The 26805-nt window shown below is 60.4% G+C and overlaps 3 protein-coding genes across 9 annotated transcripts; 2 read left to right on the plus strand and 1 right to left on the minus strand.

The window, feature by feature from the left end:
• Window positions 1-2373: 2373 nt before the first annotated feature.
• GALR2 (galanin receptor 2) lies at window positions 2374-4684 on the plus strand (the record flags this gene model as incomplete). The annotated part of the gene is made up of 2 exons (XM_081110738.1): window positions 2374-2741; window positions 3889-4684. The coding sequence occupies 2 exons, from the start codon at window positions 2374-2376 to the stop codon at window positions 4682-4684; spliced, it is 1164 nt and encodes a 387-aa protein (XP_080966864.1).
• Window positions 4685-5921: 1237 nt separating this feature from the next.
• Window positions 5922-9121, plus strand: ZACN (zinc activated ion channel; the record flags this gene model as incomplete). The annotated part of the gene is made up of 9 exons (XM_081109886.1): window positions 5922-6145; window positions 6225-6349; window positions 6496-6540; window positions 6664-6770; window positions 7007-7176; window positions 7835-7959; window positions 8083-8293; window positions 8414-8578; window positions 8934-9121. The coding sequence occupies exons 1-9, from the start codon at window positions 6013-6015 to the stop codon at window positions 9119-9121; spliced, it is 1269 nt and encodes a 422-aa protein (XP_080966012.1). The 5' UTR covers window positions 5922-6012.
• EXOC7 (exocyst complex component 7) lies at window positions 7560-24745 on the minus strand. Of its 7 annotated transcripts, XM_081109879.1 has the most exons (21): window positions 24626-24744; window positions 24369-24434; window positions 22881-23065; window positions 22520-22625; window positions 20352-20574; window positions 19555-19722; window positions 17005-17097; window positions 16082-16150; window positions 15010-15155; window positions 14634-14786; window positions 14387-14485; window positions 14024-14086; window positions 13715-13781; window positions 12992-13030; window positions 12254-12319; window positions 11831-11951; window positions 11525-11620; window positions 10778-10841; window positions 10533-10574; window positions 10296-10429; window positions 7560-10177 (listed from the first exon to the last, which is right to left on the minus strand). In XM_081109879.1, exons 1-21 carry the CDS (start codon window positions 24683-24685, stop codon window positions 10075-10077), a joined length of 2163 nt encoding a protein of 720 aa, XP_080966005.1. In that variant the 5' UTR covers window positions 24686-24744; the 3' UTR covers window positions 7560-10074. The 7 variants fall into 7 exon arrangements, with proteins under 7 accessions (XP_080966005.1, XP_080966007.1, XP_080966006.1 ...); XM_081109881.1 differs by lacking the exon at window positions 16082-16150; XM_081109880.1 differs by lacking the exon at window positions 12992-13030.
• Between the last annotated feature and the right edge of the window lie 2060 nt (window positions 24746-26805).

The raw sequence follows: 26805 nt of genomic DNA on the forward strand, positions 1-26805 counted from the left end.
AAATATATTTCAATAAAAATTTTTTTTAAAGTAAGTCAGATGGGGTTAGTCAAAACTTTGCAGTGGCGTCTCATTTTTCTCAGACCAGAGCTACAAGCAACCGTCCTTACAATGGAAAAGGGCCCTGCATGCTATGCCTCTTACCTCCTCTCCCGCCGATCTCCTTCCAGTCCATTCAGCACAGTCACACCAGCCTCCTTGTTTAGGGACCCAGGCCAGTGCCTGCTGCAGGGGCGGCACTGGCTGTCCATCCGGAATGCTCTTCTCTTAGACATCTACTGATCTAGCTCCCTCACTTTGTTCGTCTTTTTATATACAATTTTTTTTTTTTTTTTTTTTACTGATTTCAGAGGAAGGAAGAGGGAGAGATAGAAACATCATTGATGGGAGACAATCATTGATCGGCTGCCTCCTGCATGCTCCACACTGGGGATCGAGCCCACAACTTGGGCATGTGCCCTGACTGGGAATTGCACCGTGACCTCCTGATTCATAGGACCACGCTCAACCACTGAGCCACCTGGGCTTTACTCGTTCAAATCTTTACTCAAATGTCACCTTCCTAATGAGGTCTGCCTGACCATCTAAAATGGTGACATTTTAGATGGCACCATTACCACTACCCCTGTACTCCCAAATTCTCTTATCCTAATCTACTTTGCCTGCAAATACTTATCAACTTGGACTACATTAATAATTGACTTGAGTTATGTTGTGTATTGTGCATCTCCCCTGCTAGAAAGGATGCTCACGGAGGGCCTTGGTCTTTGCAGAACTCACTGGTAGATCCCAAGGACCCAGAACAGTGCCTGGAGTGGAGTAAGTGCTTAATAAATATTGAATAAAAAAATAAATAAATAAATAAATACTGAATAAATGAATGACAAGCATCTCATAAACACGAACTGTTATTATTTTCCTATTCAATTAAAAGGCAGGCAGAGCAGCGGTGTGAATAAGGACTTCCTACCCACAGGAACAGGTAGCTGGGTTCCTGAGGCTGAGATCCTGGGGGCTGGAGGGAAGAGGGAAAAGAATGGTCTTGACTGAGAGCCAACGAACAGGGCAGGGGAAGGAGAAGCAGAGATCAAGCTACAGAGGTGGGAGGTGGTGCTTTTCACACCCAGAGAAAGGGGGGGGGGGCTGAATTCTATAGAAACAGTAATAGCTCCATGTCACAAATTCTTGATGACTGATATGTCAAAATTAAAAACAAACATCTAAGTTTTATTGCAGCTTAAACGCCCTCCTAGCCATCTGGGCAAAGGCTGCTGGTACATGGAACTCTGCTACTTTATATATTTATTTAAATATATTTTTATTGATTTCTGAGAGAAAGGGAGAGGGAGAAACATCATTGATGAGAAAGAATCATTGAATGGCTGCCTCCTGCATGCCCCCCCCCCCCCACTGGGGATCAGCCCCTGCAACCCAGGCCTGTGCCTTGACCAGGAATAGAACTGTGACTTCCTGGTTCATAGGTTGATGCTCAACCAGTGTGCCACACGGGCCAGCTCTGCTACTTTATATTGTTTTCCCTGTTTGGATGCCTGACTAGGGTCAGAAGAAAGAGAAGAATCTGATGCATTCAGATTCAACCACTGGCTTCGGGCCTCTCAGACACATCGCATTCTCACCAGAGCCTGGACATGCGAAGGCATTTTCCCATTTTACAGCTGAGGACACCGAGGTATCACGCCAAGGACGGAGGCTGACACACAGGAGATGCTCAGTAAATGCTGTTTTTGGATTGAAATGGAGGGAGAAACGTTCAGTAAGCAGAACCCTCATCCCCACCGAGGCTCTGGGGGCCTCTGCGCTCTCGGGGAGGGTCGGTGGGCAGAGGCGTGGAGTACCCCGCAGGGCAGTCCCACGCGCCAACTCCGGAAACCCGGGGGGCCCCCATCTGCCTCCGCCCCTTGTCACCTCCCCACCACCCCCTCTTCCGAGGAGCCCCCAGTGCGGGGAGGTTGGGCGCCCCCACCAGGCTCCAGGGAAGCACAGGCGCCGCGCACCCAGGTCCCGGCAGCGCCACACACACACACACACACACGCCCCTGCGATCGTTCCCTCCCTCCAGTGTTTGCGGGACGTCAGTTCGCCGCTCAGCCCGGACCCCGACGACGCCAGAGGGCCCTGCGCCCCGGGGCTGGGCTGCCGGTGCCTCCGCAGGACCCGCCAGGGCCACCGGCAGCCCTGGGGGCATCCCACCCCGTCAGCGGCTCGCTCCTCCCCCTGGTCCCGCGCCCCTGGCTCCGGCTCCAGCCGCGGCGGAGCTCACTGGCCTGCAGCCCCGGGAGGGAGCCGCCGGAGCTGCGCTCGCCCGGACGCAGACGGCTGCGGGCGCCCGGGAGCCTCGGGTTCGGCCGCACCATGAATGACTCGGGGGGCCCTGGGGCCGAGGACGCGAGCCAGGCGGGCGGCGGGGGCAGCTGGCAGCCCGAGGCGGTCATCGTGCCCACGCTCTTCGCGCTCATCTTCCTCGTGGGCACCGTGGGCAACAGCCTGGTGCTGGCCGTGCTGCTCCGCAGCGGCCGGGCGGTCAGCACCACCAACCTGTTCATCCTCAACCTGAGCGTGGCCGACCTGAGCTTCATCGTGTGCTGCGTGCCCTTCCAGGCCACCATCTACACCCTGGACGGCTGGGTGTTCGGCTCCCTGCTCTGCAAGGCCGTGCACTTCCTCATCTTCCTCACCATGCACGCCAGCAGCTTCACGCTGGCCGCCGTCTCGCTGGACAGGTCAGCGCGCCCCTGGCCCCCCAGGGCCGGCCACTGCCAGGGGCGGGACTCGAGGGTCCAGGAAAGGGACAGAGAGTAGGAAAGGGCTCCACCACTCAGAGGGGCCGGGAGGGAGGGAAAGACAGGCAGGCAGGCGTGCTGGCGAGAGAGGAGTAATTAGGGGAGGTGGGGGGCTGCAGTGTCCCCCTATCAGCTGCGCCCTTGGCGCTGCAGCCTGGAGACCTCAGCTCTCCAGCGCCACCGGCAGCCAGCAAAGCGCAGCGTTTGGGGTACAACGCGTTTTCCCGAGCTTGGTCTCGCTTGAGGCTCAATGACCCCGTGAGATTGGGGTGGGCGGGTGACTGTGCCCACTGCACAGACGAGGGAGGTCGCGGGGTTCAGAGTCGCCCATCCAGTACTTGTGTGCGGGAAGTCAGCGCTCATGGCGTCAAACTCAGCCTCGAAGCCACGGTTTGCTCGACGCCCTGGACTCTGGCACGGACTTGGGAATTTGGGTCCTTCGTGGGGGCCCATGCCACGCCCGAGGTCCCCTGGCTTGGTCCCACCCCTTCTGCACCCCACCTCCAGGCCCAGGTCAAGGGCAGGGAGAGGAACGCGCAGAACTCGCCCGCCCCCTAAGCCAGAGCGTGGAGGACACCTGGGGAGGAAAGGCGGGTCTGACCACGGTCTCTCCCCGCTCCCCTTGGTCCCCACGCGCTGCCCCTCTCCCCTGGGAAAGGAGCGAGGTGAGCCCGCCGTCCACACGCGCCTCCCAGTTCCACTGAGCGCGGAGTGTCGGCTCCGGAGCGCTGGTGGGGCCCAAGGCGCGCCCGCTTCCCGAAGGAGATTGCTTGCCTGACTTCCCAGGCTGTCACCTCAGGCGCCTGCCTGCGCCCACCTCCCCGGGCATCGTCCCTGGTGGGTAGCAGCCTCCCGGTGCCCCCCAGCCCGTTCCGACTCCACCCGGGTAGTAGCCCCGGAGAGGGCAGATGAGTGGCCTCTACGTGCGCCTTTCCTGCTGCTGGGTCGCCCTGGGTGGGTGTGCGCTGTGACCGTGCACTGAGGACCGTCCTGGAGAGCGGGTGCAGGGCCCGAGGTGCAAAGGTCCTGGGCTGAAGGCGCAAATCCGGTCGCTCGGCTGACGTCTCCCTTCCCCGCTGACCCGCAGGTATCTGGCCATCCGCTACCCGCTGCGCTCCCGCGAACTGCGCACGCCTCGCAACGCGCTGGGGGCCATCGGGCTCATCTGGGGGCTGTCGTTGCTCTTCTCGGGGCCCTACCTGAGTTACTACCGCCAGTCGAGGCTGGCCAACCTGACCGTGTGCCACCCGGCGTGGAGCGCGCCCCGACGCCGCGCCATGGACCTCTGTACCTTCGTCTTCAGCTACCTGCTGCCCTTGCTGGTGCTCGGCCTGACCTACGCGCGCACGCTGCGCTCCCTCTGGCGCGCGGTCGCCCCCGGGGCTGCGGGCTCGGGCGCCCGGCGCGCCAAGCGCAAGGTGACGCGCATGATCGTCGTGGTGGCCGCGCTCTTCGGCCTCTGCTGGCTGCCCCACCACGCGCTCCTCCTCTGCGTGTGGTTCGGCCGCTTTCCCCTCACGCGCGCCACCTACGCGCTGCGCATCCTCTCGCACCTGGTCTCCTACGCCAACGCCTGCGTCAACCCCATCGTCTACGCGCTGGTCTCCAAGCACTTCCGCAAGGAATTCCGCCAGGTCTGCGCCGGCCTGCTGCGCCGCGCCCCGCGCCGGACCTCGGGCCGCCGGTGCGTGGCGGCGCCGGGCCCCCGCGGGGGCAGCGTGCTGGAGCGCGAGTCCACGGACCTGACGCACGTGAGCGAGGCGGCCGGGCCGTCCGCCCCTGCGCCGGCGCCTCCCGGGGTCCCCGCCTCGTGCCAGGTCCCGGGTCCGTCCTGGCGGGACCAAAAGGTCCCCCACGGCAGCCTGACAGTTAATGAGACTTAGCGGGGACGCTCGTGTGTGAAAGGACTGGAGTCGGAGGTCGGGGGTTGGGGGTGGGGGATGGTTTCGTCTGTTAATAAAATGCGCAAACCGTTTCACGTGCCGTGCCGCGCTGTGTCTTGAGGGTCTGCGGTGAGATCTCTGGGATTTCACGGGGGAACTTGGGCTGATGGGGTGCGAGTGCGCGCGCTCAGGACAGCGGAGCTGAAACTCGGCGTAGAAATCCCTGAATGCGCGAGGCTGGGGAGCACGCGGCCACCGGGAAGCGCCGGGTGCCAACAGGTCGGCAAACCCGCCGCCGCCGCCGCCCAGGCGTGTGGCACCGACAGGCAGGTTCCAGCCGTGGGCCCGTTTGAAATGAATAAAACTAAAAAAAAAAAAACCGTACCCTTTTATGTAATGATGTTTACTTTGAATTTATATTAGTTCACACAAACACTCCATCCATGCTTTTGTTCCGGCCCTCCGGTCCAGTTTAAGAACCCATTGTGGCCCTCAGTCAAAAAGTTTGCCCACCCCTGGTTAAGCACTCGATACAGTGGGTCGATGACGGACGCAGACACTATGTCCCTAGTAGCGTTCGTGCGCCCGCGTGTGGCGGGGCCTCGGCTGCTCCCAGCTCCCTGGGGCCCTTTCAGCAGCCCTATCGGTGCCTACAGACTGTAAGCCTTGGGGTGTCCGCCCCCCTCCCCGAGTGGAGTGCAGCTCTCTGGGACCAGGTCTCCAACAGTTCGGGTTCTCCTTTGGGACAGGAAAGGCGCTCCCCACCCCGCGGGTCCTGTTCCGGGGCCACACCGGCGGCCCTGAGGCACTGCTGCCTGGCCATCCTGAGAATCTGATACGAACTTTGCTCTTGAACTAGCCCCGACCCGACCCTGGGTCCCCCCCTCTCCCCCGAGTCCTTGAGCCAAGGCTTTTCACGTGAAGTCGGTCCAGTGTTTCAGGAGAGGCAGGTCCCTCTCCAAGGTGTGCCCATCTCACAGCGTTGAGTGCAGGGCACTTGGACAAGGGCGTGTTTTTAGCCAGGCGGGCCCCCACTGCGGAAGGGCACCTGCCTAGGCTGGAAGGACCGAGGCCGGGTGGGTGGGGGCGGCTCGGTGCTGGCCGTGAACTGGCAACCGGTTCCAGGTGGTGGAAGTGGGGCGGCACAGACAGCGAAGCCCAGGCAGGTGCAGGGTGGGCAGGGCTTGGTCCTGGGCTTTGTCTCGGGTGTTTGCAGAACCCAGGGTGGGGTGGGGGTGCCGAGCCCAAGGCTCCAGGGTCATTGCACAGAGCAGCTGCCTTGACCGACTGCGCCGTCCCCCAGAGAAGTGCCTGAAGCAGAGGTTGGCATGGGCACTGCTGCTCCACTTCCCCCTGCGGCCCCGTTGATGGCTCTGCGGCTCCTGCTCCAGCTCGCCCTGCTCGGACTTGGCACCACCAGGCCCTTGGTCCGGGGCCGCAGCTTCCACGCACCAGCGGTTGGTAGGTGAAAGCCGTAAGGTCATGAGCTTTGGAATTTGGGCCCCAACGCACCCAGGTGATCTCAACCTCTATCCCTCAGCCTGGCCATCTTTCTTCAACCTCAACTCACCCCTGGAAGTTCATGAAACCATCCAGATTCCCAGCAACGGGAGCGCGCCCCTGCGCGTGGATGTGCAGGTGTTCATGACAAACGTGTTCAACGTGGTGAGTGTCCCCCGGCCCAGGAGGGGCGGGACCCCAGTGCTGAGCGGGAAGGGATGGGACCCCGTCCCTGGAGTGCTGTGCTCTCCTGCCCCGTTGTGTCATGTAGCAGCCAACCCTCAGGTGACGTGCTGCCCCCCCCCCCCCAGGACATCCTTCGGTACACAGTGTCCTCCGTGCTGCTGCTCCGGCTGGTGAGAGCCCCCTGGGGGTGGGGCAGAGCCCACTCTGAGTCCAGCTCAGAAGTACCGTCTCCATCAACCTGCCAAGCCGAGAGGCACGTACACAGAGCCTTAGTGGGGTCCTTGTGTCCCCAGTCCTGGCTGGACACGCGCCTGGCCTGGAACGCGAGTGTGCACCCACGGCGCGCGCTTACACTGCCCTGGGACTCACTGTGGACACCGGAACTCACTGTCCAGGAGGCGTGAGTTCTCGTCCTGGGAGCCACTGCATGTCCCTCTGTCCCCCCCACCACCCGCCGAGGCCTTCAGTGAATGCCCTCTCCCGGCGGCCCTGGCAGAGCACTGGCACGCCTCGCCTCCACTGCCCCGTGTTCCCCCTCCCTCTGGGGACCCTGAGGGCAGGGCATGGCAGCTGGGCATATGCCTGTCTCCCCCTGCAGAGGGGGTGGGCCTCTGGCTGTGGTGTCTTTCCCCGCAGGCTCTGGGTGGACTGGCAGGACCAGACCCCACAGGCCCAAGTGGACCAAGATGGCCACGTCGAGCTCTATCTGGCCCTCACCACGGAGACCAACTGTGACTTCGAGCTCCTCCACTTCCCCAGAGACCAGAGCAACTGCACCCTCAGCTTCTACGCCCTCAGCAACACCGGTGCTGACAGCGGGCTGTGTGCACACCCATCTGCCCCGGCTCAGGGAGCCGGACCCACCCAGGAGCAGAGCGTGCTCCTCGCCCTGCACCTCCCACCCAGACAGCAGCCCCGCCCCACTGCAGGCTCCTCCCCCCCGCCTCGGCCAGCAAAGCAATTGCCCTCAACAGCCGGGCCAAATGCAGCGGCCAGGCCGCTGGTGTCGGCTCAGGTTGCTGCAGCCTCACCCCTGGAGACATCCTGAAGGTGTAGCCACCCAGGCAATACCCCACACACCCACCGGGTGGTGTCCAGCTTGGCAGAAGGCCCACCCTTCCCTTACACCCTAGTATTTCAGATGTGAGATGAGACACTGGTCGATGAGTCCACAATGGCGCCCCCTCCATGCAGTGGTGCAAAGTGCATTTATTTTTACAATGGAAATCGGTCGGAGTCTGAAAAAGCCCTTCCTCTAGCTGGAGAAGACTGGGGTGGGGGTGGGGTGTGGGGGGAGATAAGGCTGGGAAAGTCCTTGCATGGGCCACTGTCACCGCCAAGTCTGCCCAGCGGCCACCAGAAGTTTCCATCACGGCTGGGCACCAGCTTGCCCCTGCCCCTGCCCCCAGGAGAGCGGGGGCAGTGGTATTTCTCAGCTCACTGCTCTCTCCCACCCTCCCCCAGTGATGGAGCTGGAGTTCCAGGCCCATGTGGTGAACGAGATCGTGAGTGTCAAGAGGGAGTATGTACTTCGGGATTTGAAAACCCAGGTCCCGCCCCAGCAGCTGGTGCCCTGCTTCCAGGTGAAGGTGAGTCGGCAGGTGGCTGACGAGGGCGGCAGGGGCATGAAGGATGCGGAGCCAGAGGCATGACAGACTTCGGTTGCCCACCCCTGCACACCCCACCAGGAAGCCCCAACCTTTCCCTTCCAGATGCACCTACAGAACACAGCGCTGAAGGCCATCCTGGCTCTGCTGGTCCCCGGGGAGGCGCTGCTGTTGGCTGACATGTGCGGGGGGCTGCTGCCCCTGCAGGCCCCGGAGCGCCTGGCCTACAAGGTGACCCTGCTGCTGGGCTACCTCGTCTTCCACTCCTCCCTGGTGCAGGTCCTGCCCAGCTCCTCCTCCTGCAACCCACTGCTCAGTAAGCCCTGTGCCCTCCCCTGGCCCCGGGCAGGACCACACTACCCAGCCTTTCCCTCTGCTCAGCTCCGAGCCCTGGAGGCACAGGCCTGGCCCCTGACTTGGCCCCGCCCCTCCCCAGTTCACTACTTCACCATCCAGCTGCTGCTGCTCTTCGTCAGCACCGTGGAGACAGTGCTGTTGGCGGGGCTCCTGGCCCGGGACCACCCCAGGGCCAAGCGCAGCCCTGGCCCAGCCCCGAGAGGGGAGCAGCAAGCTCATGAGGAGGCAGGGCCGAATCCTGAAGGTGGGTGAGGAAGGAGGCTGGGAGCTCTTTGATGGCAGAGCTGGCAAGCTGCACCCCTGGGGGTGGGGCGAGGGGTCGCTGGGCTGGAGGGCCCTGGCGCTCACTCTGCTGGCCCGTCCCTGAGCTTTACACGTCGGCCCTGGGAGCAGCAGGTCTGAGCAGGGAGCGAGGTGGGCTTCCCCAAGGCCTGGTGACTGCGCTCCGCGAGGTGACCCTGTGCCTTGGGAGCCCCTCCACAAGGCTTTCACCTCAAGGCGGCCTGCAGTGGGCCAGCCCCCGGCCACTAGCTGGGAGCCCACGGGAGGGAGAAACCTGCTGCCAGTGCCTGGGCTCCTGCTTCTGCCTCTCCCCACAGAGAACCCCAGAGGAGTGGGGTCATGGAGGAGCTGGGCCGAGGCTGCCGACCACACCTTCTTCCTGCTCTACGTGGCAGGGGTGGTGTGCAGCCAGTTCATCTTCATTGGACTCTGGATGTGGGCGACGTGCAAATCTGACCCAGCCCCTGGCGAGGCCGTACCCCACGGGGGGCAGCCGAGGCCATAACAGGGCAGGGCTGGGGCTGCCGGCCTGGGGTGGGCCCTGCAGGGTCTCTGGAGATGGGGAGGGAGGCCAACTCTTCCCTAAGCCTGGAGGCCCCAGGCTCTCCCTTCTGTTAGCACACAAGCAACGAGTGTGAAATAAACCCATCACCCAAGTGCAACAGTGCTCCCCAAGGGTCTGCTTTCACTGAGCTCAGCTGTTCGCTCTTGTCCTGTGTAGGTGGGGCCCCCACTCCACGCCTGAACTTCTCACCAGTGGCCACCAGTCACCCAGCCCTGCCCTCACACCTGCTCCTTCTGTGACTCTAGCTGCTTGGCCTGGGCCAGGATTCAGGGCCCCGAGGGTCAGGTCGCCTGGGGTGGTCAAGACTCCTGGGTGCTGAGGTGTGCTGGACCCCAGGACTGGGGAGAGCGCCTCCTGGGGGCAGAACACCCAGCCCTCGGGATGTGGGCAATGGGGCATGTGTTGTCGGCACGGACCCTGAGCAGGTGAATCTTGCTGGGTTTTGCCCTCTGCGGCCATGTGGCCTGTGCCTCTCCACCCACATGCCTGAGCTGAAGGGGGCGCGTCCCCCCAGCTGTGAACTGGGCTGGGGGGTGGTTCTGCCTCCTGCTCGTGCTCACAGGCAGCCTGGGCGAGGCCTTCATCTTCCCCTCCGTCCCTTCCCGTCCTGAAGCCCTCACGTGGCCCCTGCAGGCTGTGGTGGGGACACAAACCCCAGGTGCGCAGGAAGCCCGGTGCAGGGCTGTGCTGGTTTGGTGGGGAATGGGGGTGGGAGGGAGAGGGCGCGGGGAGAGGCACACACCAGGACTCACGGGCCCCGGGCCAGGCAGTGAGGAAACGTCCCTGTCCCAGAGGACACCACACTCCCTGGCCCAGAGGCAGGCTAACACGGTTTTGGAGGTTTATGTGTCCACACCGCGCTGCCAGGTGCCGCCGGGCGGGGGGCGCGCAGCTCAGGCGGAGGTGTCAAAGAGGCGGTCGATCATGTCGCCCACCTGCTCCACGTGGTACTTGATGTACTTCTCAGGGTTCTTGGTGAAGGGCACGCTGCCGTACCTGCAGGCACTGAGGTCAGCAGGGAGGCCTCCCTCCTCCCCCGCTCCGCCGCAGGCTAAGGCCTTCCCGTGGGGTGTCCCTGAGGCAGGGCACTGGCGGGGGGGGGGGGGGGGCTCACCTGTGCAGAAAGGCCCCGTAGGTCTCCTTGACGATGTGCTTCTGAGCTTGGCGGATCTTGTCGCGCTGCTCCGTGTCGGGGATGGCCCAGGCCTTCTGGATCTTGCACAATTCTTCCAGGCCGTCATTGAAGCCCTGCCGCCAGCGAGGTGGGGAGAGAAGGGACCCGGAGACAAATGTTTGGGGGTGTTGCTCCAACAGCAGCAGCAGCAGCAGAGGGGACGGGGTCCCGACTCACCTTAAACCGCTCCTTGATCACCTGCCGCTCCTTGTCCCGGAGCTGGGGGCCGAGACAGCTCTCCTCAGAGAGAGGCGCCTGCCCTCCCCTCCCCCAGTGCCCGAGCCCAGCCCGCTTGCTGCTCCGAGGGCCACAGGCATCCCCTGCTCTCACCCCACAGGGACTCCTGTCCATTTCCTCCCAGCGGCATGACAAACAGGGTGACACCTGCTAGACACCCTTCCCAGCCCAGGCCCTCAGCCCACCTTGACTCCCGGCTGGAACACAGGCAGATTCTTCTCAGTGATGTAGTCGGTCACCTTTAACCAGCTGCCAGGGGGAGAAAGCAGAGGGCGCTCAGGCAGCTGCTGCTTCCTGGGGCTGTTTGCTTTGTGTTTTATTTTTATCTCTTCATCTACTGAGCCGTACGGGGAGGGCAGGAATCCATCTGGGTCACAACTAAGCAAAACACAACTGAGGTTTCTCCTCGGGAATAGAAAGTGTTCGAGATGCTCGCTTTTAAAACTTACAGGAAAGAGCAGTCAATAAACCTCGAATACTAGTACTACCACCTCCAGGGAGGGGGGAAGGAGGCGGAGCAGACACTGGGAAGGGAGAGGAAGACGCCTCCAGGGGAAGGACAGAGGGAGACACACCCGCAGCAGAGAAGGGAGCTCTGCAGAGCGAGCGCAGCCAAGGCCAAGGGCTCGTGCAGCCTGCTCTTCGCTTGGGCCAAATGTTGCCCACGTTGATGCCAGCCCTTCAACTACGCTTAGCTTCACCCTCACAGGCAGACTGTTCTCTGCCCTCTGAGGCCCCTTAGGGAGCCAGCAAGGGGGGGGGGGCTCCCATTGCCACCCCCTGAATTTGACTATAACACAAGAGAGGATTGGGGTCCACAGGGCAACAGGTCCCCGTTACTGACCCCACTCCGACTGGGCCCAGTGTCCTGAGACTGAGAAGGGAGCGAGTGGTGGGTACAGGGGTGGGGCGAGCGGAGGGCAGCCTCGCACCTGCGCTGGTAGGTCTGGATCTGCTGCTCGATGTGCTCCCGGTAGGAGCGCTCGGCGGTCTTCTGGGTCACAGCCACCAGCTGGATCAGCTCCGACCTGGGGGGGGGGGGGGGGGGCGCAGAGTAGAGGGGACGGGATTGGCTGTGGGCCTGGGCAGCAGCACCCACCAGAGGGCCTTGCCCTTCCCACCCCACCTTCACGAGCTCTAAGAAGGCAGCACACACGCCCCTGGTCCTGGGGCCGCGAGGAGTAAAGCCCTGCCCTCCCCCTGGGCACACGGAGGGCACGCCAGCCCCGAGCACCTACTTCTCCAGGGCCTTGAGGATGTAGTTGTAGTTGTTGTGCAGGAAGATGGCGCTCAGAGCTGGGTCCTCATACACCTTGGACTTGCTCAGCAAGTTCAGCTGCAGGTTCCCCAGGACTTTACCTGCACAGGGAACGATGTGGCCACGCCCACATGGCAGTGTGACCAAAACGACCCCATCCCAGGCCCCACAACCAAGTCCTACCTGTCGCTCCTGTCCTTCCCCGGCTCCAGGCGCCACAAGCCTCAGGAGCCCTTTGCCCAGCCCCCTCCGCCCCTGAACCATAGGTTAGGTTATTCCAAGGTTGGGGCTCAGGAGCCGGGGGATGGGGGAAGATGGGATGGGATGGGAATAGCAGGAGAGCACAAAATGGAGGCGGGGCTAAGCAGGAATGGGGCGGGGCTGCTGCCAGCTGCAGACTCACAGATGTAGGTGCTCAGGAGGCGCCTGCTGAACTCGGAGCTGTAGCTGGTGGCTGAGGAGCTGGTCTCTGAGAGAGAGAGAGTCCTGCTATGGCCGCGGCGGCAGCCTGGACCCTCTCTGGCCTCCCCTCAGCCCCAGGGGCAGCGGAGGGCAGGTGGGGGGGGGGGGGCTCTGCGCCTCCTTCCTCTGGCTGCTGGGACAGAGGGAGCTGGGGCAGAGCTGGTGTCCGCGGGCTCAGCTCCCGCCCGCTGCATGGAGCGCTGCCTCGGACTCTTTCTGGAGCCCAGGGCCAGCCCCTCCGTGCTCCAGGGCGGCCCAGGGTCAGCAGGAAGGCCGGCAGACCTCCAACGCCCGCCCCCTGCTGGTGGCATCCAGGCCCACCTATCCCATCTGTCAGGACGGGGGTCAGAATAGGCTCCATGGCCTCCCCCTTCCCTACATCCCACCTCCTCTATGGTGCCCTGCTGTACAGAGGGGGCCTGCCTACACAGAGCGAGGGCCAAGGTGGGGCGCGGGCGGGCGGGCAGGAGCTGGGCTGGGCTGGAGGGTGTCCCAGTAACCTCAGAGACAGAAAGTGCCGTGAGGAGCTGCGAGAGCGGGAAGCACCCTGAAGGGACCATGTGCCCTCTGACCCCCACTCCCCAACAGGTGCTGAGTCTGCCAGGGGCCTCTGTCCCCAGGGAACCTCACTCCCGGGGCTTCCAGAGGGAGGATGGGGCTGCAGAGCCCCGCCGCTTACCTCGGGGGTCTAAAGGAATATTGTATGTGTCCCCAAGAACTACGGAGTGAAAAGCAGTGCGACAGGGGAAGGAGGAGACAAAGACGGGAGAAAGATGCAAAGTGCAAAATCAGGTTAGAAACAGCTGTGTCCTCCCATCAAGCAGACCGCTCCCCATGACAGCCAGGACAGCCAGCGGGGCACACCCAAGCCAGACCCGCGGGGACCAGGGAGCACGCAGGAAAGTGGAGGCCTGAGAGCCACAGGCCGAGACTGCCCCTGGCTGTGCCCTCAGATGGAGGAGCGGGGCCCGGGGCCCAGACACACCGGGCTGGGTCTCAGTGCTTGCAACAGCTGGAAATGCGTGTACCCTCCTGTGCCAACCTCAGGAAGATACCAGGCTGCCCCCGAGATGCCAGCCTCCCAGTGTCCACTGTGTGAGACTCACTGGGGGGACAGGCGAGCACAGAGAAGGGGTAGGAATCGGACGGAGGGCGGGGCAGAAGAGTGCCCTCCAGAGGGAGCCTAGGGGCAGAGGTCAGGCGGGAAAGGCAGTCAAACCGGCTCTGCTAATGCTCAGCCGGGCCCTGCCACAGGCCACAGGCCACGTCGCCACCCCACTGCACAGGCTGCAGGCGATCTCCACCAGAGGCGGCAGTGCCGCTGGGGGCCTAACCCCACCTCTCCAGGCAGAAGGAGAAGGGAGGCACGGGGTTGGGGGCCCCACTGGGAGGGGCCAAGTACCTTGGGAGGCCAGCATGGCACCTGCCGTCTCCTGGAAGTCCAGCAGCTGCTGCAGGAAAAGGATGGCCTGTGTGGGGAAGGGGCCAGGAAGGTCAAGGCAGGACCAGAGGCCAGGTCCCTCCCACCGCACACCCTGTGTGACAGGGCACGTCCAGGGCCCGGGGCTGCCGAGTGAAAACGGTGGCTGCACACTCTGATCCCACTTTGGGTTCGGGCTTCGAGGGCAGGCCGGGTCTGCTGAGTGTGCTCAGCACTTCGAGGTTCTGGTGAGGCCCCCCTTCACCCCCCCGGGTCCCGGGCAGCACATACGTTGCTGGTGAGCTCGTGCACGGTGCCGTCCTTGGGCATGTTGTACTCCTTGTCCGGGTCATTCTGTGGAAACAGCCACTCCCTGGAGGAGCTCCCAAGGAGGCCCCACCTCACCCAAGCCCCTCAGCCTGATCCTGGCGCCACCTCTTGGCAGACAGGTGTCAGGACACCCTTAAGGCACAAAGGGGAGCAAGATGCACATGCCAGAAAACGAGGGCGGGGGGCAGGTGCCTCAGGCCTGGAGCCCCCAGAGAGGGAGGCGATGGGTGCTGACAGGAGTCATCCCTCCGGCAGACCCGACCCGCTCAGAGCTTGCCCCCTGCCCACAGCCAGGCGGCCCTGCAGTGGGAGGAGGGAGATCACCTTGATGTTGTCAGCGAAGTCCTCCAGCGCTTTGGCACCAACGGTCTCCATGGAGGTGATGAGGCCGGGCAGCTTGTTCTTGGTGCTGGCGGCTGTTCCCTGAGCGGCACAGAGCGGCACAGCTGCCACTGTCCCCGCCGCCAGTGGGCGTGCAGCCCCTTCCTTCCAGCTGCTCCCCTGCCCTCCCCCAGGGGATGCCTCTGTCACCCTCCTCCCCACGCCCCCAAGCGCCTCGCCGACCACGTACCTGGAGCACCTGGTCGAACTCGGGCTTGGTCTGCTTGAGGTGCCGCAGGATGGGGAAGATGGCGAGCACTGCCGAGAAGTCGTGTCTGACGATGGCCTTCCGGGCAGCGGACACGATGTTCTCCCCCTCGAGCATCAGCCCCTCCAGTGCATCCTGAGGGTGAGGACATGGCTTAGGGGGCCAGAGGCGAGAGCTGGCTCCCAGGGACGGTGAGGGGAGGCAGCGCGCTTCTGATGGGAAGTGCCGACCAGACACACCGCCAGGACAGATGCCCAGGACGCGGGGGAGGAGGTGGCTGTATTGGAGGCTACAGACACAGGCAAGGCCCACGCTGCGGTGACAGCTCTGTAAGGCCCCAGCCCGGGCGGGGCAGCACCTGGATCAGGGAGTCGAAGGTCTTCTTCTGATGGTGCTCGGGGATGACCTCCACCAGCAGCTGGTACTCGCTCTGTGCCAGCTTGACGAAGGCGCTGACGCAGTGAATGTAGGCGTCGGTCTCCACGTCCAGCATGTCGTCTCTCCCTGCGGGACAGCGGTGCGCTGAGCTGCTGGGCTGCGGACAGCCCTCTCCCTGCTGCGGGGTGAGGGTCTCCCCAGCTCCCGGCCGGGGTCCAGACTGGCCGCAGACGGGGAGGAGGGAGACTGTGTGGGCAGAGAGCTGAGGACGCCAGCAGGCCCCACGGCTGAAGGGGAAATGGCTGGGGTCCAGCCTTTGTCCTGGCTTCACTCTGAGCTCTGCCACGGGCGGGATTTATGGCCGACTGCCAGGTGCAGGTGTGGGCGACAGATAAAGGGGAAGAGGAGGATCCCTAAATGGACTCCCTGGAGAGGGGATGGCCTTAGGATTGAGGAGTCCGGATTGTACGGAAAGAGGGCAGCTGGGGGGCAGGTGGCAGTGTCCACCAAGGAGACAGCCATCTCAGAAAACGCTGGGCCTACGAGGGCGGTGGCCAGCCCAGCCAGGCTTCCGGAACCTGTAGGAAGGCCGTGGGCGCCGGCCTATGAGGCCAGCTGGCACAGGGTTAAAGTTTAAGAGGCAGCGTGAGCCCCAGAGAGGGAGGGCTCCTTGGCTATCAGCTGCCCCAGGAGGAGACTGGATCCCATGGCTGGAGGCTGGGGCAGGGGACCTAGTGCTATGCGCCCAGGAACGGGCTCCCCGGAGTCGGAGCTGTTGGTGAAGCTGGTGTCGGGCTCCCTGCCCTCCAGGGAGCCACCTCCCCTCTCTGCCCGCCGTCCAAGGAGAAGCCACTTCTCCCCTTGGCCTGGGCCCTGAGAGCCGGGTGCACACTCCCAGCTGGAGGGCGGCAAGGAGACCTCGTGCCCGAAGGAGAGCGAGATGGAAGGAGAGAGAACAGGTCTGGCCCATCCTCTGGGCCCTCTGGTGGCTGCTGGGAAGGCAGCGGCGGCTGCCCACGGCTGGGCTGGGCTGGGCTGGGCTGCGTACTCACCGGCCAGCGGCCCGTGCTTGTCGTTCAGGGCCTCGGACAGGTGCTTAACTCGGGAATCATGCTGGTGACCTAGCGAGACGTCAGCCGCACAAACACAAGCAGCGTTTATCCAGGGGCCGGGCGGGCTGGCCTCGGGGACCGGGAAGAAGCCCTCGATCTCCGGAGGGTGTGAGGGGGTGTCGGGGAGGGGCATTGGAGGGGCTCTGAGCCCCTCCTCTGCCGCAGGCCACCCTGGGAACAGCCGTTTCAAGCCTGACTTGCAGCGCCCGGACCAAGCCCGGAGGCCAAGAGAAAGCCGCGAGGCCAAGGAGAGTTGAGGGGCTTCTGGCAGCCGTGGAGCGGCTGATGCCTGGCCCCAGGGGGTGATCTTGCCGGACATGGGGAGACCCAGTTAGAGAACTGTCACTGTGAGGGACTGGGGACAGCCTCCTTCTCGTCCCCAGCTCATTCTTAGGGAGGAGGGCCAGGTCCTCCAGGGGCGGGGGGGCTATTCTCCTGACATGAGAAAGGGATGTGCCGACCTGCTGCCTGTCCCCTTGCTGCACCCCCTCCCCCTTATAAAGTTGGGGTGACCAGGAGGCCTAGGCCAGCTTGGTCCTGCCACGCTGATCTCAGCATGAAAGGGCTGCCCACGGCCAAGAACTCTCTCTGAGTTCAAACAGGAGACAAGGACAGAGACAGGGAGGGGAGAGGGAGGGGAGCCCCAGGGAGGGCAGAGCTGCCATCAGCCAGACAGGACCAGGCCAAGGCCACGAAACCTGTCCCTGCGCCAGCTGGAGCGAGTGGCACAGGGACGGGCAGCCCCACCCGTCCCCTCTCAGGGTTCCCCCCGAGGCCCTCCTGGGGCTGGAGGCTCTGCCCTGCCGCGGGAGTGAACACACGACGGAGGAGGAGGGAACGGGAGAGGAACACGGGGTGATTACCTTCCAGAGGAATGAGGTTAGAGCCCCCCTTTTTCCCATCTAGACCATGCTGGGAATACTGTTTCAGAAGGTTCTGAGCCTTACGGATCGTCCCTGTCACCAGAGCCACACAGAGAGGAGATAAGACCTGGGAAACGAGTGAGAGAAAACAGCAGCGGCCCTCCACGCCCAGCCCACGCCCAGCCCCCCGACAGTGAGCACGCCCAGTCCCGCCTCCCCCAGCAGACCTTCCCCAGGCCGCCGGGGACCCAGCAGATGGAGACGAAGGGGGTGGACACATTCCCTGGGGCCTCCCGTCCTGCTGCTGACCCTCTGTTCTGGACTGAGCTCATTGGAGGGTGCGTGGAGGGTGAAGGAGACGAGGTGGGCAAAGGTCCACCAAGAGGAGCCCCAGGAAAAAGAACCCCCGAAATCCAAACAGGCTTGGGCTCTCACACCCGGAGTTACGACCCAAGACAGCGCGGGCACCTGGAGGCTGGGAGGCCTGCGCCCCGCGGAGCGCCAGGCACAGCTCTCTGGGCATGCTCAGTGTTGGCAAGTAGCCAAACGGCAGTCAGAAAGCAGCATGGGAGCTGGTGAGACGGGAAGGAGCCCCCCGGGAGGGCAGTGCCAGGATGAAGGCTGGAGGCCCGGGGGCAGCCTGGCCCACACACTGAGGTTACCCGAACCACCAAAGCGACTGCAAAAGCTCAAGGGCGAGAGGGGCCAACAGAGCCTCACAGAGAGCCGGGAGGCCAGTAGGAAAGGGCGCATGCTCTTGGCACGGGGAAAACAACAGTGTCACAAGTCAAAACAACAAAAACAAACTGCAGCATCTGCAGCCGCGGGTCAGCCACTTGGAACGAGACACCGCAGGGCAGAGCATGTGGGAAATAAACCAGCACCTCACACAGCGAGCGCGCCGCCTGCAAGGGCCTCTGCCCTGAGCCGCAGCCCATCCCCTGCCTCGCGCCCCAGGAGCGCGGGTGAATAGAGGCAGGGCCTGGGGCTCATTTCATCCTGTTCGCACCACGCCACCATTAGCCGCTAAAAACACGTGGCCCCAGCTCCGCATCTGCCTCCCTGTGCGGTGAGCGGCGCTAAGGAGCACCTCAGGTTCCGCCCCGCAGCCGAGCGGGAGCCCAGCCCGCACAGGGCATGGGTGTGAAGCGGGGCTGCTTGTTGGCAGCTGCCAAGACCACCAGGCACCCAAATGCCATGGACAGCGCTGAGGCTGGCGCTTCATGGCCACCTAACTTCTCCCTGCTCCTCTCCCCCCCACAGAACAGATGTCCCAGGCCCGGTTCCCTAGTCCCGACACCAGTCCTGAGCCCACCAGCTCCGGACAACCCTCGAACCCCCACAGGAGCATGGGACCTCCCAGCTAGTTTCCCTCTTGGGTCTACAAGCCAAGGAGGAATTCAGTCCACGGTGAGCCCTCCTCCCGGAAGGCCCTGTCCCTGCATGGGCGGCCAGCACCCCAGGGCAGAGCACATTGGATCCCAGGGCCTCCCAGGGCCATCAGAGAAGAGACGGACGGGAACTGAGCACAGACCGCTGGCCCAGGCGGCCTCCAGACACAGCCCCTGCTCAGCACACAGGCGCAGAGAGGACGGGGCGGCCCGCCTGCAGCAGCCGCAGCCTCGGCCAAGCCCGCCGGCCCAGTGGAGTCACGGATTTTCTGGGGGAGCGGCCCAGGCACCCACACTGGAGGGGAGAAGGCAGTGCCTTCCTTCCAGGTCCCCCACCTTCCCTAACGCTCTCCTGGCTGTGCCCCCAGGGCAGCATCTGCTCTGCCACGTTTCCAAACCCTAAGGAGTGCGAACAGACACCCTCAGAGGGGCAGGGCAGGCAGGGCCGGACAGAGGAAGGGGGAAGCTCTACACCCAGCCTCTCCCTGGGGCGGGTCCCGCAGGCCACCCCTGGGGCAGTGCCTGCAGCTTGAACCCAGGCCTGCCAAGCTGTGGGTGCACACGGGACACTGTTTACTTGCACAGACTGTGGGGACATGATGCAGGGACAAGGATGTGCGCTGTTCACCCAGAACACCACAACCCACGGCCCAGGCCTCTCGCCCTCAGCACCCTCCCCCTACGGCCCGCCACAGGCACGAACTCGCAGTGCGGCCTGAAAGCCGGGCGCGCTTCCTCCTCGAGGGCTGACTGTGAAAGTACAAAGTCTCCCACCCACTTCTCAGCCATGCACCACTTCCAGCCGCCCTGGCTCGCTGGGAGGTGAAGGCTGCCCTGTCCCATCCCCCGAGCTTGGCTGTCGCAGCCTGGCCTCCTGGCGGGACAGCAGGAGAGGAGCAGGGGCCCAGCAAGGGGCTCTGCCCTGGCTGCGCCCCATTCCCCTGCCTCTCCACATCTCTGACGCCCCTCCCTCCTCCCAGACCCTGCTGAGCAGCAGGAAGAGACCCTCGGGGGGGCCCTGCTGGGGGGCAGACACTGGCTTTCTGTCCTGTCTGCCTGCAGCTGGAGGGGTGGACGCTGCGAACCCCAGGGTGGCCAAAAGCAACGCAGGTCCCACCGCCTTCTGGCTGGAGCTTAAAGGACCGGGGTGGGGACTCACCTGGCCGCTTGATGGGCTTCTTGGTGGGCGTATCTTTCCTCTTGTTGGGGATGGCGGGGGAGTAGGGAACCCCAGAGGCAGAACTGTTCTTCCGGAAATGCTCCTTCAGGCCCTTGATGGAGCGGTCCAGCTGGCTGGAGCGGATCTGGTAGTAGACGTTCATGAAATCTGAGGAGAGATGAGGCGATGGGCCTGTGGCAGCCGGTCCCGGCCTTTCCCCTCTAGACCAGCTCCGCGGGGCGGCAGTGCGCCCACTATTTCTACTTGCTAACCCCTTCTAGCACCTCCTCGGGCTCGCAGCCACCCACGGGGCCTTGCCCCAAATCAGGCAAAGTCTTTAAAGGGAAAGTATCCCCCAATAGAACTGATGATTTTTTTTAAGTTCTGAAGCTAAGTATTTTCAGATAAAAAATATAAAGATTAGGTAAGGAGTCAAAGGATGTGAATAATTTATAGGAGGCACAGAGACAACAAATGTCAGTGAATGAAAAAAACACTATTATCTTTGGCCATTACAAAATTATTTTATTAAATTTTATTGATTTGAGAGAGAGAGAAGCATAGACGTGAGACAGAAACATCGATTAGTTGCCTCCTGTACGCACCCTGACTGGGGATTGAACCCACTACCTAGGTATGTGCTCTGACTGGGAATCGACCCCACAACCTTTTGGTGTACGAGACGACACTCCAACCCACTGAACCACCCGGCCATGGCTAAACTTTTTATTAAAAAAAAAAAAATTGCCCCTCCCCCTGGGCCTGCCCTGATGTTGGCCCTCTGGCCGGCCCCTCACCTTGGTTGTGGCCGAATTCCACCAGCCAGCGGGAGATGCGGATCACGTCCAGGAGCACGCCCTCCGGCAGGTGCTCCAGCGGCACCTCCTCCTGGATCTCCAGCTCCTCCTCCCCACTGATCAGATCCAGGATGAGCACCGGGGAGACCACCTTACTGTGCCGAGTCATCAGGCTGCGGAACTCCGACTCCAGGGACTCCTTCCCCCGCTCGAACAGCAGCTTCTGCAGGGGCGAGGGGAGGGGGGAGGAGGGCCCACTGCAGCGGCAGCATTCGGTTCGCCCGCCCCTCCCCGCCTCTGCCTGCACTTCCTTGAACCCAGAGAAGAAAGGCAGGAGACCTTCCTTGGTCCTTCCTTCGCTCAGGTTCTCGCTAACTGGATGCTCACAGGTGAAACCCAGGGCTGTATAAGCAGATGCTGAATGAACACTGGCTGATCACCTTCTCACTGCACTACCAATCTGTCTTCTTGTTAGAAAAGGGTTTGCAAGGAAAGAACTAGATCAGTGATGGTGAACCTATGGCACGCGTGTCAGAGGTGACACGCGAACTCATTCTTTTGGTTCATTTTTCTTTGATAAATGGCATTTAAATATAAAAAATAAATATCAAAAATATAAATCTTTGTTTTACTATGGTTCCAAATATCAAAAAATTTCTATATGTGACACGGCACCAGAGTTAAGTTAGGGTTTTTCAAAATGCTGACACGCCGAGCTCAAAAGGTTCGCCATCACTGAACTAGATCAACTGAACTGTCACATTAAAAGCTTTTGTGCTGTAAATGATACCATCAAAAAAAGTAAAAAAACCCCCACAGAATGAAATTATTTGCAAATCATATATCTGATAAAGGACAGGTATCCAGAACATATAAGAGAACTGGAAACATGTTCATACAAAATCATGAAATACATCAGACAGAGAAAGACAAATATCGTATGGTTTCACTTATATGTGGGATCTAAAAAACAAAATAAACAAATGAAACAGAAATAAATGCTCAGGTGCAGAGAACAAATTGTTGGTCGCCAGATGGGAGGGGAGTTGGAGGGATAGATGGAAAAGGTTAGGGATTACCAAGTACAAATTGGTGTTTATTCAAACAGTCCCAGGGATGTAAAATACAGCATCGGGAATACAATCAATAATATTGTAATAACTATGTATGGTGTCAAGTAGGTACTAGACTTACAAGGGTGATCACTTCATAAGGAACATAAATGTCTAATCACTACACTTAAAACTAATAAGATTGCATGTCAACTGTAATATAAAAATAAATTTTTAATAAAAATAGTGAGATTGATAAGTTTTATATTATGTACTTTTTACCACAATAAGAAAACCCCAAATGCATTTCTAAAAATCAAATGTTAAATTTATATTGTTGCCCTGACTGGTTTGGCTCAGTGGATAGAGCGTTGGCCTGCGGACTCAAGGGTCCCAGGTTCGATTCCAGTCAAGGGCATGTACCTTGGTTGCGGGCACATCCCCAGTAGGGGGCGTGCAGGGGGCAGCTGATCGATGTTTCTCTCTCATAGATGTTTCTAGCTCTCTATCCCTCTCCCTTCCTCTCTGTAAAAAATCAATAAAATATATTTAAGAAAACTTTATATTGTAAAGTAATTTATAAACTTGTTAAGTTATGCAAACGCAATAAAAATGTATATCTGGTGCTCGCTTTGGCAGCTTACAGGGAAGATTAGCATGCCCCCTGCACAAGGATGACACACAAATTCATGAAGCGTTCCATATTTGAAAAAAAAGTATATCTGTAGCCCTAGACGGTTGGCTCAGTGGACAGAGCATCGACCTGCAGACTGAAAGGTCCCAGGTTCGATTCCGGTCAAGGGCACATGCCCGGGTTGCGGGCTGGATCCCCAGTGTGGGGCATGCAGGAGGCAACTGATCAATGATTCTCTCTCATCATTGATGTTTCTATCTCCCTCTTCCTCTCCCTTCCTCTCTGAAATCAATAAAAAAAAATTTTTTTTAAATGTATATCTGTGATTCCCGAGGTAGAGTACTTCAGGACCACAGTATGTGTACTATATTAGTACTACGTTTATTCCACTACATTCTCCTTTAAGCTGGTTCAGTCTCTCAGGAGACCAGGGCAGGGACTGATGTCCCCACACCTCCCCCCTTACCCGGCTGGCCCCTTACCACTTTGTTGAGCTCTGGGCTGTCTGGGCTGTTGTCCTGGAAATACTCCACAGCCTTCTGAATCTTGGCCATGCTTCCCAGGTACTCGTCCAGCCTCCCTGTGGGGCTGGGAAGGAACAGAGCTGTGTCAGCCTGGCTAGAGGGAAGAGGAAGAGCAGGACCCATGTGGAAGGGGGAAGAAGAGAATGAATACTGGGGACTCCAGGCTCAAATATATTCTACCCCCTTCCCCTTCTACGCCGCTGGTCCGGGAGGCATCAAGAATGTCAACAATAAATTAACAAAAAATAAAACAAAAAGTCAATTACAAAAAAAAAAAAACAACACAATGAAAGGAGTGTGACCTCCTGGCCTAGCTCACCCCTCCCTGATGACCTTCTCGGTGTCACTGGCCACATGGTAGTAGCTGATGACGTGGTCCAGGCAGGACAGAGTCTTCTCCACGTTCTCCTGCAGCCGCTGCAGGTTCTCTGTCTGCTTGTGCACGGGGATGATGGAGTTCTCCAGCTTCATCAGGCGGCTCTCAAAGGACGACAGGATGGACACCTGGGGGGGACACGTGCTCTCAGGCTCCCAGGCACCCCCAGGTCTCTGGCCTTCGCTGCTTTTTCTATGGTTTTCTAGACAATAAGCTCCACGAGGGAAGGGCCGGGGGTGCAGCTGTTCACCCGTGTCCTCAGCACATAGGAGGTGGTCCAAACACATTGGATGAAATTTGATTCGAAGGCAAGGCAAGCAACCAAGGACCTTCCCCCAAGATAAGCACCCCGGATGGTTTCCCTTCCACCCTTTGAAGCCAAATCTCAATGTCTGGTCTTTCTGAGGCTTTCCTAGACCGAACAGGGCGTAGTTGCATATGGAGTCACCTCAAATGCATCGTTGGCACTTGCAAAAGCCTCTCTCGCTAAGGGCGAATCTCACCACATAAGGACTAGGACAGCGGTTGGCCAACTCATTAGTCAACAGAGCCAAATATCAGCAGTACAACGATTGAAATTTCTTTTGAGAGCCAAATTTTTTAAACCTAAACTATATAAGTAGGTACATTGTTATTAGCTTAATTAGGGTGCTCCTAAGGCTTAGGAAGAGCCACACTCAAGGGGCCAAAGAGCCACATGTGGCTCTCGAGCCGCAGTTTGCCGACCACGGTACTAGGACTCCATGACTGTGTTACTCCATGCATACACCAAGCTTGTATCTCCTCCACCTGTGCTTTACAGTCCCCTCTGGAAATAAAGAAGAAACCTCATATTTGTGGAGCACCTACTGTATACCAGGTGCTGACCAAGATGGGTCCCCATGGATTGGCTCCTATGACCTTCACAGCCACAGGGGGAGGGTGGCATTGTCCCTGTCTTATCATATGAGTTAACTGAGGCTCAGAGTTACCTGCCAGGAGCCACACACAGACAAGTGGAGGGTGAGGACTAGATCCCGGATCTGTCCGATTTCAGAGCTCATCCTACCCCAGAGCCCTGGGGGAGGGAGACGGCTGAGTCTTGTCTGCCCTCAGCAGCCTCAGAAGTGCCACCCCTGCCCTCCGCCCGTCCCCGGCCCACCCAAGTCAGCCTCACTAAGTGTTTGCAGGAGACGAAGGCGGGGGCGTGGAGAGACCAAGCCCAGGCCAGCGGGGCAGCAGCACCCTCAGGGAGCAGGCGGGCCAGGGGAGGGCGACGAGTAAGGGACACGCCCGCCGCACTGCTGCCGGAGAAACCCACCCAATACCATTCCTACCCAGGCCAGAACCCCAGGCCTTACGGACCGGACCGGACCGGACCGGACCCGCCAGGTCGCCGAGCTCTCCTGCGGGGTCTGAGGCCTGCAGCCCCGCCCAGTGAGGGTTACTCACCATGTTCCTGGTGAGCTGGTCGCTCTTCTCCAGGCTGTCTCGGATGAAGGACAGCGTCTCCTCCTCCTGGGGGCGCGGAGGGGCGGCATCACCAGAAGCCCGCGGCTGCCGGTCACCGCGGCCCGGCCCCGCGGCCTCGCCCCGAGCCCAGCTCCTGGCAGCGAGTCCCCCTCTGCCCCCCGCCTCCTTCCAGAGGGGATGCCGGGCCTCGGCGCCCTCCCTCCCCGCCGCCCCCGCCGCCCCCGCCCCGGTCTCACCTGCTTCAGCTTGTCCTCGATTTCCCGCCGCCGGGCGGACGCCTCCTGCGGGGGAATCATCCCTGCGGCCCCGCGCCGCTTCCCCTTCCAGTGTTTTGTGTCGGCGTGCGTCCCTCCTCGGCCTCCGTCCCCGTTACACCCACTTCCGCTCCTGGCCCCGCCCCCCGAGCGCACTGGTGGGGCCATGTTGGGAGTGGCAGGCGGAAGTGCTCCGCGGGGCCCGGAAACGGGCTGGGGACGCAGCCATCTTGGGTGTGGCCAAGGGTGGCCCCGCGGACCAGCGGGGAGAGCCGCGCCCAGCGCTTCACTTCCCTGAACCACACCCCGCCCACAGTGGACGCTCAGGAAAGTATATCGCTAGCATCGTGCTTTGTATGTCTAGGGAAGGCACTCCTTTATGGTTGTGAACAAATACTGTCTTTTTTCGCCCGAAATCTTTATTGTTGAAAGTATAACTTATGTCCCCCTTTTCCCTCAATTGACCCCTTTTAGCCCACCCCCGCCCCTATGGTCTGTGTCTATGGGTTATGCACACATGCATACAATGAACAGATACTTTCAACTTTATACAATCTCATTGCATTTTTTTAATATTTTTTATAAATATAGTTTATTCATTTTTTACAGAGAGGAAGGGAGAGAGATAGAGAGTTAGAAACATCGATGAGAAAGAAGCATTGATCAGCTGCCTCCTGCACACCCCCTACTGGGGATGTGCCTGCAACCAAGGTATATGCCCTTGACCGGAATCGAACCTGGGACCCTTCAGTCTGCAGGCCGACGCTCTATCCATTGAGCCAAACCGGCTAGGGCAATCGCATTGCATTTTTTTTTTTAAAAAATATTTTATTGATTTTTTACAGAGAGGAAGGGAGAGGGATAGAGAGTTAGGAACATCCATGAGAGAGAAACATCAGCTGCCTCCTGCACACCCCAAACTGGGGATGTGCCCGCAACCAAGGTACATGCCCTTGATCGGAATCGAACCTGGGACTCTTCAGTCCGCAGGCCAGCGCTCTAGCCACTGAGCCAAACTGGTCAGGGCTGTGTGCGCTTTTTTGCATTTTCTCAAATTTCCTGCACCAGGTGTAACTTGGGAGCCAGCTGCGATGTAGTGAGAGCCCTGTTTGCCATCGCTGTCACCCGTTCCGCTCCCCATCTTGGCTAATCCTCGCGGTAAGCTTCCGGGTGGGGACCGGCGCTGTGTCCCTACAGCAGCGGAGGAAGCAGGCTCAGTGGGTCGCTGCCTCAGTCAACGCAGCTGCGGGGACATCTGCTCCCGCCCTCCTCCCAGGCGGGTTTGTTGCTCTGCAAAGCTGCCAATCTGATGGTCAGGAAAAGCCCCTGTGGCCCTAAACGGTTTGGCTCAGTGGATGGAGCGTCGGCCTGCGGACTGAAGGGTCCCGGGTTTGATTCCGGTCAAGGGCATGTACCTGGGTTGCGGGCACATCCCCAGTAGGAGATGTGCAGGAGGCGGCTGATCGATGTTTCTCGCTCATCGATGTTTCTAACTCTCTGTCTCTCTCCCTTCCTCTCTGTGGAAAATCAATAAAATATATTTTTTTAAAAAAAGAAAGAAAGAAAAGCCACTGTGGAAAGCAGGTTATTTTTATGACCACCATAGCTAGAAAAAAAAAAAAAAAAGACAGAATGAAAAGATGAATTTAACTTCATGCTCAGCCCAGTGTGAGGCATGCAGGGGAGACACTGATGCAGTAATTCCCCAGCGAGACTCGGCACAAGCTGCTTCCGCAGAGGAGCAAGCGGTGGTTCAACTGCAGGTGCGGAGCCTGGGTTTTGCTTCGCCACCTTGTGCAGGGCACCAGGCTGCCCACCGTAGCCGAGCCCCCCTCTGCGCCTGAGGCTCCCTTTCCAGAGGGAAGGAGGGCGGAGGGAGGAACAGAGTTCCTTCTTTGGTAACTTCCTAATTCCAGGCTTTGTGCTCCCCCGTGTACCAAGGGTAACATCCCTCCAGATTCATGTTTCCTGGCGGCCCGGCCATACTGGAAATGTGCATGCTACGACTCAACAGCCACAGCAGGGTCTGCTCCCTGGGATTACACATTTAAAGATGAGAGAGGGCCCTAACCGGTTTGGCTCAGTCGATAGCATGTTGGCCTACGGACTGAAGGGTCCCGGGTTCAATTCTGGTCAAGGGCATATACCTTGGTTGCGGGCAC

This window comes from Myotis nattereri, assembly GCF_964212035.1.
Source record: "Myotis nattereri genome assembly, chromosome: 16".
Taxonomy (NCBI): domain Eukaryota; kingdom Metazoa; phylum Chordata; class Mammalia; order Chiroptera; family Vespertilionidae; genus Myotis; species Myotis nattereri.

What these genes read in the sequence shown, in the direction of transcription:
- EXOC7 (XM_081109879.1), bottom strand. Translation starts at nt 24,685, where the DNA reads ATGATTCCCCCGCAGGAGGCGTCCGCCCGGCGGCGGGAAATCGAGGAC. An exon ending in TAACCTCATTCCTCTGGAAG is followed by an intron (nt 16,151 to 17,004) that starts GTAATCACCCCG and finishes ACGTCTCGCTAG; the next exon opens with GTCACCAGCATGATTCCCGA. An exon ending in CAAGCACGGGCCGCTGGCCG is followed by an intron (nt 15,156 to 16,081) that starts GTGAGTACGCAG and finishes GCTGTCCCGCAG; the next exon opens with GGAGAGACGACATGCTGGAC.